This window comes from Alligator mississippiensis, chromosome 16 (genome assembly GCF_030867095.1).
Source record: "Alligator mississippiensis isolate rAllMis1 chromosome 16, rAllMis1, whole genome shotgun sequence".
NCBI classification, from domain to species: domain Eukaryota; kingdom Metazoa; phylum Chordata; order Crocodylia; family Alligatoridae; genus Alligator; species Alligator mississippiensis.
The window spans coordinates 4,642,517-4,655,770 of NC_081839.1; the positions used below are offsets into that span (position 1 = coordinate 4,642,517).

At 53.8% G+C, this 13,254-nt stretch overlaps 1 protein-coding gene across 19 annotated transcripts in view; it reads left to right on the forward strand.

The window, feature by feature from the left end:
• Positions 1-13,254, forward strand: part of PTPRS (protein tyrosine phosphatase receptor type S) — a 199,905-nt gene that overhangs the window by 141,098 nt on the left and 45,553 nt on the right. For 16 of the 19 annotated variants that reach the window (XM_059719988.1, XM_059719970.1, XM_059719972.1 and 13 more), the window contains 5 exons: positions 1,365-1,634; positions 3,484-4,065; positions 5,070-5,203; positions 5,401-5,545; positions 12,112-12,417. In XM_059719988.1, the coding sequence (XP_059575971.1) occupies positions 1,365-1,634; positions 3,484-4,065; positions 5,070-5,203; positions 5,401-5,545; positions 12,112-12,417 (1,437 nt within the window). The remainder of the gene's footprint in view (positions 1-1,364; positions 1,635-3,483; positions 4,066-5,069; positions 5,204-5,400; positions 5,546-12,111; positions 12,418-13,254) is intronic. The other 3 variants (XM_059719985.1, XM_059719987.1, XM_059719986.1) reach the window with 1 other exon arrangement.

Below are 13,254 nucleotides of genomic sequence, written 5' to 3' on the forward strand. Positions count from 1 at the left end.
GGGTCACATCAGCTAGAAAAAGTATGCAGCATTAAAGTGGGTTTCCCCCTCCCCACCCCCCTCTCTCTTTCTCTCTCTCTCTCTCTCTCTCTCTCTCTCCCCCTGTCCTCTTCCTCCTTGTCTTCCTCTCTCTCTTTTTCTCCACTATTCATGTGGGCATTTGCTAGCAGCCCATAAGTTATATTCCTCTGCATTTTCCTATCTCTCTGTCCCTGTCTCTCTTTCTCTCTCTTTCTCTCTCTCTCTCTCTTTCTCTCTCTTTTTTACCTATTTTGCATGATGTTTGTGACTCTGAGAGCTGCATCTATCGATGGAACCGTGTCAGATCTTAAAGAGGCTTCGTTAGGGTTTCTATACCCGAAAACCACAAAAATTTCATTAGAGTTTCTCATCTTTTCCGGTGTCGCTCCAGGGGGGGCTGCCTCCTCCTGGACGGTTCGCACACATGCACAAACACGGACTAAATTCTAGCCTGCTCTGGGGACCCCGTCTCCCCCTCTCTTTGCCTTGCAGGTGGGTGTCTCTGGAGATTGGGGAAGGATCTCTTTTTCGCCTTCTGCATCTCTCCCTGAGTCCTCCCCCCCTCTCCAGGTCTCCACCGGTTGAAGGCCTTTCCAACAAAGACAGATTCGTGGAAGCTGCTTCTTCCCCCTCCCGACCCAATTCCCCCCCACCACCACCTCTTCCTTCTCCGTTTCCCTCCACACCTGCTGGAAACGAGAGCCCGCTGGTGTGAGAGCGGTCCTGTCCGAGGGCACAAACCCCTTTGGAGAAGGGGAGGCGCTTGCAAGGAAAACCCGGTGGTGGGGGTCGTCCCGGATGTCCATGGGAGGAGGCGGCGGAAGGGACGAATCGGACCCAAAAGACAAGGGGAGGAGCAGGCATTTGGGGACACGGAGCGGGGAGCTGGGGCCCCGGAAGCTGTGGAGGAGACTTTTCGATGCGCATAAAGCCAGCTCTTGTCAGTAAAGATGAGAAATTGCTAATAAATTTTTGTGTATTTATCTGTGCTGTGATGGGTCTAATCTTGATCAATGGAACCCTGTTGCTATGAAATATCGCTTTATGTCTATATTCTCTATATTGTTTGTGAAGTAACATTTATTTGAAGTTTGATTTTTTTGGTTTGGTTTTTGATTTGTTTGGTTTTTTTATATTGGTTTCATTTTGTTTTTTTAATGAAGGAAAAATATCGTAACCACAACCCCCATCTATATTTAAATTATCTTCTGCTCTTTTTTTCTTTTTCTCCCCTTTTTGTCTTTCTTTTTTCTTTTTTTCTTTCTTTTCTTCTTTTTTCTTTTTTTTCCCCCCCCCCTTTCCGTTTCTTTTTTTTCTGTTACCTCTGTGCGTCTCATCCGCAGTTCGCCGGGTGGCCCCGCGCTTCTCCATCCTGCCCGTCAGCCACGAAATCATGCCCGGGGGCAACGTCAACATCACCTGCGTGGCAGTGGGTTCGCCCATGCCCTATGTAAAATGGATGCAGGGCGCAGAGGACCTGACGCCGGAAGATGACATGCCGGTGGGCCGCAATGTCCTAGAGCTCACCGATGTCAAGGACTCGGCCAATTATACCTGCGTGGCCATGTCCAGCCTGGGAGTCATAGAGGCTGTGGCCCAGATCACGGTGAAATGTAAGAGAGCGTGAGCATGCGTGTGCGAGTGAGCGTGTAGCTTCTGTGAACATGCATGTGTGCGCATGGTCAGACGTGAGCATGGGGGAATGTGCATGAATGCGCACGAGACGGCAGGACCTGGCATTCGCGCATGCCTTTAGGAATACATGTATGTGTGCACGAGATGAGAACACGGTTGTATGACCATGCATGGGAGTGTGTGGAGGCATGGTCGTGCATGTAGGCATGTGGTCATGCACGTACGTGCACGTGAGAAGCGATGAACGTGGTGTGAGCATGTGGGGGCATGACTTCCAGGGACTGCGTGTGCAAGTCTAAGCCAGTGTGAGCAAATAGGTGCGTGGGTGCATGGACAGGAATGTGCACGCATGTGTGTGTATGCAGGCATGCGAGTGTGTTCATGAGTGCATGGGTGCTTGGATATGCCAAGACTCAAAGAAATCCCCAATAAATGCAAAGCCAAAGGCTTTGCCCATTCCCATCGCTGGCTTGGGGCTTTCCCTGACTTCGGAGTTGCCTTTATTTAGGACACTGAGGTTCAAACCCCTGCATATGCATTACCAGTGCTGGGATGTGGGGCTGGCCGCCCAATCTGTGGACATCTGCAAGCAGCCAAGGGACTTGCTCCCTTCTCTTGTTCCAGAGTTGGAGGAGTCAGAGCAGGCCCTGAGGACCTGCCTGCTTCTAGCCTGTAGTCCCTCGCGCTAGAGCCTAGTCCGGGTGCCTCGGAGAAGCATCCTGTGTTGCCCCAGTGAAGGAGCTCCAGCTTCAGGCTAGTGATCCTGAAGAGGAGGGCAGGTGATATCTTTAAGCAGGTCCTGACGTGCGGGTGGGTCACTACTGAACTCTGGGTTGAGCTGGTGTCTGCTCTGAGCACTGACACCTTCCACGAGGGATTTGGGGAGGGAGCTTTCACATGGAGCTGGGAGCGGGGATGGAAAGAAAATAGATCCCATTTTGTCAGAGCATCCAACTCAGGAAGTGCAGACAGGACAACAGGGTCCAGAGCTTGCCTATAAGGACAGCCCCTGGGCTAGAGCGCGTCCTTGGAGAAAGAGGATGCAAAGAAGCCTGAAGAGCCAAAACAGGCCTATGCTCTTTGAGCTTTCTAGATGTAGAAAGAGCAGCCTGCATGGCTAGAGCAGAGGTGTCAAACGTACGACCTGCGGGCTGGATTTGGCCTGCAGAGCCTTTCTCTCCGGCCCACTGGGCTACCAGAGGGCACCAGAAGTTGGGCCCTTTGGCCCCATAAGTCATGACCATCAGCAATGAACTTGGCTTGCCCCCACACCCACCAGACCTTGCACCACTCCTGCCCCTGCTATACCCTGCACTGGTCCCTGGGCCCCCGCCACCGCAGCAGCCCTCATGCCCCGGGCGGGATCCAGCCCGCAAGGAGCCCCATCATCCGGATCTGGCCGGGGGCCCCGGGTGGATTTGACACCCCTGCTCTAGAGGAAGCCATGCAGCGGCTGCACGCCACCGCTGCAGAGCGAGGCAGCAGCTTCCACATAAGGGCAGGTAGCGATACGGAACGAGATGTTTCCACCCGCTCTCCTGGAGCTGCGAGCGAAGCCCCGGTGCGGTGTGGTGCGGTGCGAGCTGGTGGATGTACAGTTGAAGCCTGCGTTAACGATTCCAGATGTTTAGTTGAACACTTTCTTTTGATGGAGCAGTTTAAGGAGGGTAATAAAGAGCGTAACTAGGTTCATAATATTTCAGCAGCACTTTACGGAACAGCCGCGCCGCGATGCGTGTGCTGCCGACGGCTTGTGGAGCCCTAACAAGCCAATTAGGCACCGTTTTAGCATATGGTTTTAAAGCGACTGTTCTTCCCAATTCTCAGCACTCCCTAAGGCTCCTGGGACACCTATGGTAACAGAGACCACTGCAACAAGCATCACCATCACGTGGGACTCTGGGAACCCCGATCCCGTGTCCTACTACGTCATCGAGTACAAGTCTAAGAGCCAGGACGGCCCTTACCAGATCAAAGAGGACATCACCACCACCCGCTACAGCATCGGGGGACTCAGCCCCAACTCGGAGTATGAGATCTGGGTGTCAGCGGTCAACAGCATTGGGCAGGGGCCTCCCAGCGAGTCTGTGGTGACCCGCACTGGGGAGCAGGCGCCGGCTAGCGCTCCGCGCAATGTCCAGGGGCGCATGCTGAGCAGCAACACCATGATCATCCAGTGGGAAGAGCCAGTGGAGCCCAACGGGCAGATCCGCGGCTACCGGGTGTATTACACCATGGAGCCGGATCAGCCCGTCAGCAACTGGCAGAAGCACAACATGGACGACAGCCTCTTGACCACAGTGGGCAGCCTCCTGGAGGACGAGACCTACACCGTCCGGGTCCTGGCCTTCACGTCCGTGGGAGATGGGCCTCTGTCTGACCCCATCCAGGTTAAAACACAGCAAGGAGGTGAGTTCAGACCCCGCGTAGGTGCAGACGCGCCGAGCTGTGGTAGATGCTCCCAGGAGGGAGGGGTGGCTAGCTGACTTGCGGTGTAGCGATGCTGTTATGCCCCTGGCTCTCCCCAGAGCATCTCCCTTTTGCAAGACATCTATGGTTTGAATAGAAGCAACTGTGCAGGGAGGAAACTCTTATGTAGTGGTTGGAGCAGAGGACCTGGGCATTAGGACTCCTGAGTCCTGTCTAGTAGGCAAGTAGAAGACAGGAGTCTGTTTTCTCCTTGACCGTGGTATCTCAGTGTCTCGGTTTCTCCACCTCTAAGGCTGTGGTGAAGCTTAGGTGTCATCCCCCAAACACTGCGATCCAGAGAGCTGTAGGTGTGTGGAGCATTATTTTGTCTGCCTCCTGCCCAGGGTAAAAAAGACCTGCTCTGGTGGACGCCTGGGAGAGGTTTTAGGCCAAGTGGGAATTGGGTTTCCCCATCCGCGTGATGCCGGCCAGAATGCCCTTTCCTATGTAGGGCACTGAATGAAAGGAAGGTTTTGTTCTTTCCTTCCTGCAATGGATCATTTTTCCTCCCCTTGTAATTGGGAGCTTTCTTCCAGGCTCGAATCCACAGGCCTTTGTATAGTGGAGAAGGGAATTTGCTTTCCCAACAAGAGGGTCTTAGCCCTGTCCTGGTCACGTGGGGGTGGAGAACTCTAGCTCTTGACCGGGGGGCCTAATGGAAAGAGCTGCGTCCTGCCCCGGGGCTGACGGACCCCTTGAGTCCAGGAGACCTCTTTGGTCTGCAAGTACTCTAGACCAGCCACTCTCGTGGCCCTGCTGGGTGAATAAAGACCTTCCATCCCTCGCGGGTTAGGACTTTGCACCCCAGCTGTCTCCCGTGGACACACCTTGAAGGAGAGGTGGGAATCTTGTGAAGGGCCAAGTCAACCAGGTCTCCATCTATCTCCCTTCTCCTCCTCTGCCCTCCTTCCCCACCCGGCGGGTGCTTCTTCTGCCATTCTCAGTTCCTGGGCAGCCGATGAATTTCCGAGCAGAAGCTAAGACCGAGACCAGCATCCTGCTGTCGTGGAGCCCTCCCCGTCAGGAGATCATAGTGAAGTACGACCTCCTCTTCCGGGAAGGAGACCACAGTAGGGAGGTAAGTCTTGAGAGGACCTCGTGCGGTTGCCGGACGACCCCTGTGCCTCGTTACCCCCGGGACATCAATGGCCCTCTGTCCGCGGAGGGACTGCAGGAGAGCTGGGGGAAGCAGAGCGCTGTCATTTCGGGGTGTCTCTGCTGCTGCTGCTCCTTGTTTGTTGGTTTTATTTCCTCTTCCCCCTTGTCCACATCCAGGTGTCGAAGACCTTCGATCCCGCGACCTTGTTCATGGTGGAAAACCTGAAGCCCAACACTGAGTATGTCTTCCGGCTGGCTGCCCGCTCAGATCTGGGCCTGGGGGCCTTCACCCCGGAGGTCCGGGAGCGCACCCTGCAGTCTAGTAGGTGTCTCTCCTTTCCCACCCTTCTCTGACGGGAAGACAGTCAGGGAGCCAGAGATGGTGGGCGCAGGGGTATGGAACTGGGGGAGTCCGTGAGCTGTACGTGGCCCCGTTCCCTCGGCAGAGGATGAAGCATCTAGGGTTACTTGCGGGGAAGAGAGGGCGAGTCTGGTGCTGGGCGCTGGGGCTGGAGGACCCCCGCTTCTCGGAGGGTGCAAGTTAGCACCGTGCATTTGAGAGCAGGGAACGTGAGCAGCTCGTCGGAGCGAGCTGAGCATGTCCCACGGGCCCTTGACGCTGAACATGCTCAGTGAGGATGGCTTCCCACCCCCCTCCCCATGAGGCTATCTATGGTCTGGTTCGTTAACAAGCAGCAACCGAGCAGGAGCTCACGGCTCGGGGTCGGGGCTGGGGGGGCAGAGGGACGCGGCTTGCTTTGAAAGCGCTCTCAGCAAGAGGTTTGTGAGTGGCAGGGCGGGGGATAAAAGGCGGCAATTAATAAAACCAACGTTGTCATCGGTCTCGGGGAAAGCAGCCCCCGCCTCATTGCTCATAAATGACTTCATAGCCCGCGGGAACACGGCCTGCTCTCCGGAGCCAGTGCTGGAGACGGGCCACGTCACAGTCGAGGGGGGGGTGCTAACGACACCGGGGCAGAGCGTACGTCACCAAAACATGCTGGTTTTAGTTTAATGGATTGTCTCCCTTCGCTGTTGCCCTGGGGATGGCCAACCCTGGACGGCAATATTTCAACCTGGGCTTTTCACAGATCTTTGCTTTTAAACGAGGTGTTTTTTTTCACTGCATGAGTGGCTGTGGCAGCTGTTCTTTGTGTTTTCTGTCTCCTCTCATCTCTACTAAATCACTCGGCCGCAGGTTGGAGTTAGCCGCGAGCAAAACTAACTCAGAAATGGCTCTGGCCAGCGTGAGGAGAGAGAGCGCTCCCATCTCTCCGAGTCCTTAACAAGCGGGAGCTGGGCGGCCTGCCTTGCCTTCCCGTGCCCAGTGTTGCTTCCTTCCCCCTCTCCTGCAAGCAGGAAGAAAAGGAGCATCGGCGTCTCTGCCTCGGACAAAATTTCTCGCTGGGGCTTGCTCAGGTCTCCGGTCCGTTCAGAGATGGTTTCCGTTACTCCTTCAAATGTTTTAAAATATAGATAACCTATAACCCCCTCCAAAAAAGCCAACAACAACCCAACTTTTCTTGAATTTGCAACTCTGATCCAGGTTGACGCCATTACAGGGAGTCAGCACTGAGAAATAATGAGTGAATGGCAAAAAGATAGGCATCGAAACTTTTCCTAACTCGTCTTTGGTTTTGCAAGAGCTTTTCCTTCTGGTGCCGCGGGGAGGGATGGAGAGGGGAGAAGATTTCAAGCCTGTGCTCTCTGGTTGGGTACATGCAGGTTGGGGGTGGAGGGAGGGGACTGGCTCTAGGAGCTAGGAGGTTTCCCCCAAAGGGTGACAAGGAGAGGGCACGGGGGAGGCGGGAATGGTTTTTATCCTGGCGCGAGCCCAGAATGAGGCCTAATTCGATTCTCTGTAGTTTGGCTGCATTGGCCCAGTTGTTAGCGACATTAATTGAATGCTCTTAAGAACCTCAGCTGGGAGCTGTCAGTATTTTGTAATGTGGTGAAACATTTTTTCCTGGCTGGCTGCTGGAGGAACGAGTCAATTCTCCCCGTCCGGGCGGCATTCTTCGGCTCGCAGATCTTCTGGCTCGGGACAGGCTTTTGTGTCTTCCTTCTGCAGCCCCTTTTCTGTTCAGCTCCTCCTTGGCCTGCTCCATGGCTCGTGCTCTCTCTCTTTCTCTCTCTCTCTCTCTCTCCTGTCCATCTGTCTGTCTGCTTGCCTGTGTTTCTGCCTGCATGCCTTTCCCTTCCTAGGCCCGTGAAACCAGCTCCCTGATCTCTCTCTTTTTCTCTCTCTTGCCGGGCCGTTTCACGCCATGACTGCATCTCATCCTCACATCCCTAGAGCCTTCCTGCTCGTGGCCTGCCGTGGCATTCTCTGCATCTTCCTCCCAGTCTCAGTTGCCATGCTCATGCCCACAGAGCCAGCATCACCCCTCCTGCATGTACCCCTTGCACAGCCCCCTCTACATCTCTGCCAGGGTGGCTCTCCCGAGCATCATAACCAAAGTTAAAATCCATTAAACTAAAGGTAAAGTATCTTTTTCTTCTTGAAGTAGCTGGGTTTTAACTCTTCAAGTACCAGAGACGTGTGTGCGGAAGAAACGGTGCCTTTGGCAACCTAGCGGCAGAGCCCCTGGGGTTTCTCACCACTCTCCCCCTTCAGAAATTTCTCGTGTGTGTCATCAGGCAGGATGGACAGGAAGGAGGGTAGGCGCACAGGTTGCAAAGGAGCCAGGGTGGGGATTTCATTCTGTCTGCTCCTTCCTAAGAGGGGACGTTCCCCCTCCCGGTTGCTCTGATCCTTCTCCTCTCGTCCCAAGAGAGTCATGAGTGCAATAAATCGATCCAAAGTCTATGGTACCTAAAGGGTTAAAAACGTCCTGTACGAGGTCAGTAAGGGTCATTCTTGTGGCTTGGACAGTCAACTTAAAGCATGTAAAAGATGCAGTTCAGGTGAGTACTGGCTGGTCTCAAGCAGATTCACAAATACAGTCCACCCTGTCACTGCCTCCTTCTCCGCACGCACAGCATCCCACGGCGGGCACTCACGCGGGAGGTGTGGATGGGGCTGCTAGTAATAAAAAAGCTTTATGACGAACCCGTGAGCTCTTCCGCCCGGGATCCTAGCGCAGACAAAGGATCTGGTGCAGAGGTAAATCCCAGTGCCTCAGAGCCACATTTTGGGTGCTGCTTTGCTCATCGCACGCAGCTCGCAGGGCCGAGGGGAGCACACATCACTTGTGCCTTACACACACACTCGCTCAGTCTCGCACGCACGTGTCCAGTTTCATGCAGGTTGGGCTGGATTGTGAAGGAAACTCACAGTGCCATGAACTCCAAAGAGGCGTCTCCAGTTGCGGCCAGCCAGCACTTGGTGGCTGTTTTCATCCAGGTGCTGTGGTCAGTGTGAGCGGTGCGGGGCACGGGCACCTCCGGGCCCCCCCGCTCCCTTTTAACCAGAGAAAGTGCTGCAAACGCAACCGAAAGGAGGTCTCGCTCCGGGGCCACCTGGCAGGTCCTTGTGCTGGAGTGTAGAGGGTGAGTGAGTGAGCATCCCGGGCACAGCAGCTGCCAATGGAAACAGTGAACCCAAGTGCCAGCTGGAGCTCGGTGCTCTGCTTGCTGGGGCTTTCGTTAGGAGTTTCTGCAGCCTTAGGCTCAGGATGGAAAGGGTAGGTCGGGTCAGACGCTCTCTGCAGTGGGTTTCTCATCCCTTGTGGCTTCAGCTGGACTGCGAAGGAGTGAAGGAAGTTTTGATGCCACCGTCCCCCGGGGCTGATTTTTAGGTGCAGGGGGGAGGTCATCGGAGGCATCTGGGGACTGCTTAGCCTTGCCAGTAGTAGAAAGGGTCTTAAATGTTTCTAACACATGGAAGGGTGCAATGCACTGGCATATTTAGGGGGAAACCGAGCTCCATTAAGGCAAGGCAGGCGAGAGGCGCGGGGACTGTTAGCACTGTCACCCCACGCTGCGGTCTGGGTATCGTCATCTTGCCAGAGACAGGACAGATCAGGGACAAGTGTTCTCATGACCAACATCCGGGGGCCCAGGGGAGCTGTTGGGAATAGCTTAGAGCAGAGGAGCTGGTGACAGTCAGGACTGAACAGCCTCCGAAAAGCAAAACTACATGCAGAAACCCACCAGGAGCAGCGGTCTGGCCTTGTAGCTCAGTTTCTTTTGTTCTCTCGTAAGAAAGTCTTATAAGTTAGCAGTTGAAGCATGGAAGGTAGGTAAAGAGCCTGGGAATGTCCCCAAAGGAGCCGCTTGGTAGAGCGCTGGTGTTTTGTTCTGATTTCCTTTTTGATGGATCTTTCGTTTGAAATTAATGGCTTGATTTATTTTGGTTTTTTTTTTGTTTTCAAGTCTGTTGCTTTGGTTGATTGTTTGACATGCTCTGCATTATTTTGCGTGGCTAGCCAGGTCTGGGAGACCGGGACCCGACCCCCACCCACCCTCCCCGAGGGAAGTCACTCCATCGAAATCGTTGTTTTAGGGATGGGAGAGAGTAAATCTGGGAAAGTCTGATTTGATTCATTAAAGGAGCCCTCCAAGCACGTTAGGCCCCAAATGCAGAGGGCAGCAGGTGATGTGAAAGACCAGGCCAAAACTAATCTTTATTAGTAGAAGAGTTTTCAGTTGATTAAAAACTAGATCAGAGGAAAGCAAATCCTGCTTTACCTTCAGCATCCCTCGCCATTGAAAGTTTGCAGCCCAAATGCCACAGTGCAGCTGAACTAGAAAGCCAAACCAGCTAGACGCACAAGTGGAACGGACAAGCCGGTGCTCGGCAAAGCCAAGGCACTAGCGGTAGAAAATGAGTTGGAGGATTAAACCAGAAAGGGAGAAGGTGAAACCGCTACATGGGGTGCTGGTAATGCAGACGGAAGGGGCTCAAATCCTGCAGTCCTTGCGGCTGGCTCCCCTCTCGCACCGGTGGTAGACTAGTGCAGATGTATGAAACCAGTCCTGATTGCACCGCTGTGAAACCAGAATCGGGCCGGTGTGCTCAGCTACAACTCCCATCCGTTTCAGTGGGATTGTGATCAAGGACAGCCGGATTTGGCTTGAGTCACCTTTCCGAGTGCTGCATGACTGCACTTTCACGTGAAGATATCGAATTTTGCCGTTCGAAATGGAAATTTCCCAGATGACCAGCCGGGAAGAGCCCAGACCAACTGCAGACGCTTCCTCGGCCCAACAAAGGGCATTTGTGCCCGAAAGCTTGCAAAGAAGAAACGTTTCCAACTATTTTAGTTGGTCTAATGAAAGATTTTGGATTTACCCTAAGAAGCCTGTCTGCATTTGCACTTGCCTTTGTCAAGTGACACCCCATGGTCGGCAGGTTCACGCTAAAAGTCTCCCTTTACCGGCGGGAGTTAAAACCGGGTATTGTGGCTCCCCCGATTCATTTAGAACAGATGTGCAAATGTGCCTTGACAATTAACCAGCCGAAGCACGCTCTTTGTCTCGCTTATTGGGCTGATGGGTGGTAACGAGCAGGGCAGGGATCTCGCAGCTACGTTGTCACACCGAGGCGCTCACACACGGGTTCAGGGTGCAGACAGACGGAACAACCGAAACCCCCCGGGAAGTGTTTCAGCAATGAAAGCATTGCAGCCTGGGACGTGCGTACAGCCCCTGGGCCCTTCCCTGGCTGGAAGGTTTCAAAGCACTGCAGTCCTCTTTAAGCACCAGCCCGGGGCTGCTCCTGGAGGCTGCTGCGACCTGCAGTTGTGCTCAGCCCTTCCCCTCCTGGGCTCTGCCATTTCAGCTCCAGTTCTTTCTACTTCTCTTCAGCTGAAATGAAAGGTAGAGGGGGGCTAGGGCTGGAGGGACCAGCTCCGGCTGCATGGGACTCAGCGGTGGAGGGCAGTAAAACCACCGGCTCCTGCAATAGTGGAGATCCCAGCAGGAGGTACGGGGGTCCCAGCGCGGACTCAGCAGCACCCCTGGCAGCAGGACAGTTGATCCACCCGCTTTGCCTCCCTCACAGATCCCAGGAGATGCTATTTTGGAGGATTTTCAGCCGCTTTGGGGATTTTTCAGAGGGCTGGTACGTGCGTTCAGCCAGCGCTTTGCAAACGTTTCCGAGGCGTTTGCACTGTTTCACTTGTTTCGTGTGCCCGCACCCTCAGCAGCAAGATTTCTCAGTCAGATAGAGTGCTTTTTAGGTCCCTAGTTCATCTCCTGAGTTTCAGACCTTGCTGAGCACCTGCCCACTGAAAATCAGGCCCCTTTCGGCTATTAAAAATCAGGTTTCTGCAGGGTCTGATTTTCAAAGGCTCTAGCAGGCGCTTCGTGGGATTTTCAGAAGCATCGGAGCAGGTTCAGCACCTCGCTCCGTCAGGATAAGGGCACTTTGAGAAGCCCATCAGGTGCCTAAATAGCTTTGAAAATCTGGTCCTTGGCTCCTTGTGCAAATCTTTTTTTTTTTTTGCAAAGGACCCCCGTCTAAAACCTTTACCTAGGAACACTTGGCTGGATCAGTAAAAAACCTACTTAAAATGGGACCGGGTATTTCAAAGGTTGCCAGGCTCCTTAAACCCAAAAGCTAAAAGCTTGAACGTCCGTTCTGACCACCGAATAGCCGACTGTCTGTTGGGAACCAGCTAGATGCTCAGCTTTGGTTCACCCTTGCTAGAAGCTGCAGGGCTCCCTGGACTAGCCCGCTGTATCTTTTATTGCTTTGCTTTGTAGCATTTCCGTTCCGATGCCCCGTTTCGTTTCTGTTGCCTTTTTTTTTTTTTTTTAATTAAAAAAAAAAATTAAAACAAAAAGCTCTCCCTCTTTTTTGATTTATCTTCCTAAACCAAATTTTTTGTACGTTTTATTTTAGATTTTTTTGTTATCATTTTCTTTTTATTTCTTTTATCTTTCCCATCTTTTGTTTTTTTCCCTTCTTCCCTCCCCTCCTGAATTTCCCCCCCCTCCTAGAACCGTCTGCCCCCCCTCAAGACGTAAAATGCGTCAGCACCAGATCCACCGCCATTCTGGTAAGTTGGCGGCCCCCGCCGGCCGAGAGCCAAAACGGTGTCCTGGTTGGATACAGCATCCACTACCGAGCACTGGACTCTGAGGACACGGAGCTCAAGGAGGTGAACGATATCCCCCCAACCACGAACCAGATCCTCCTGGAGTCGCTGGAGAAGTGGACAGAATATCGCATCGCCGTGGTGGCGCACACGGAGGTGGGGCCGGGCCCGGAGAGCTCGCCTGTAATCGTCCGAACCGACGAAGATGGTAAGTCCACCTCCTTTCCGCTTCTTTTCAGCCCTCCACCCCCACGCCTATTTGAGACTCCCTTGCAAAGCAAGACCGTGGATTCGGGGCCCTTTGGTGGCGGCAATGAGTGAAGCGCGCATGCATGTCCCCGGCAGCGGTCTGCACGCACCTGCCCCGAAGCATGGGCCTGATTCTTGCTCTTGAGAGTCGGGGTCCATGTGGTTTTCCTCCCCTGCAAATTGATGCCAGGTACCCGAGTCTTGCCCACGCTGTGTTTCCTGGCTGCCCCGAGCGCCAGCCCCGCCTGCCCTCGCCCGTAGCAAAGAGATGACACCCGAGTTCACTGACACGGGAAGCAATTGGGGGGGTTTCTTCCCCATCAGCCCCTGCCTTGGGTGCCTGTCTTAGATCAAACGCTTGACGTGGGAGAGAATCTGCTCCTGGTCTCGGAGAGTCCCCACATCAGATCTCTGGACCTCCAGAAAAAAGTCAGGAAGACCAGCCTGGCCTGATCCTGCCAAGCAAACAAAAGAGTGGGAAAGGCTTCAGCAGATAAACTAAACCTTGCAAGTCTGAAGGCTGAAAGGGCTAGTTTCTTTAGGCAGGGATGAGAGGACTGAACAGGGATTTGTTAGCACCCATTAAATACTAGAAGGGAGATTATGGAGAGGATAGAGGCACGACCGAATGGGACAGGATTAGGAGCAATGGCCTCGAGCTTCAGGGGAAATTCAGGGTGGAGGTTAGGAGGAACTTTCTGATGACAAGAGTGGTCCAGCCTTGGGACAGGCTGCCAAGAGAAATCATGCAGTCTCCATCCTTGGGAGTTTTCACGAGCAGGTTAGACCATACTTG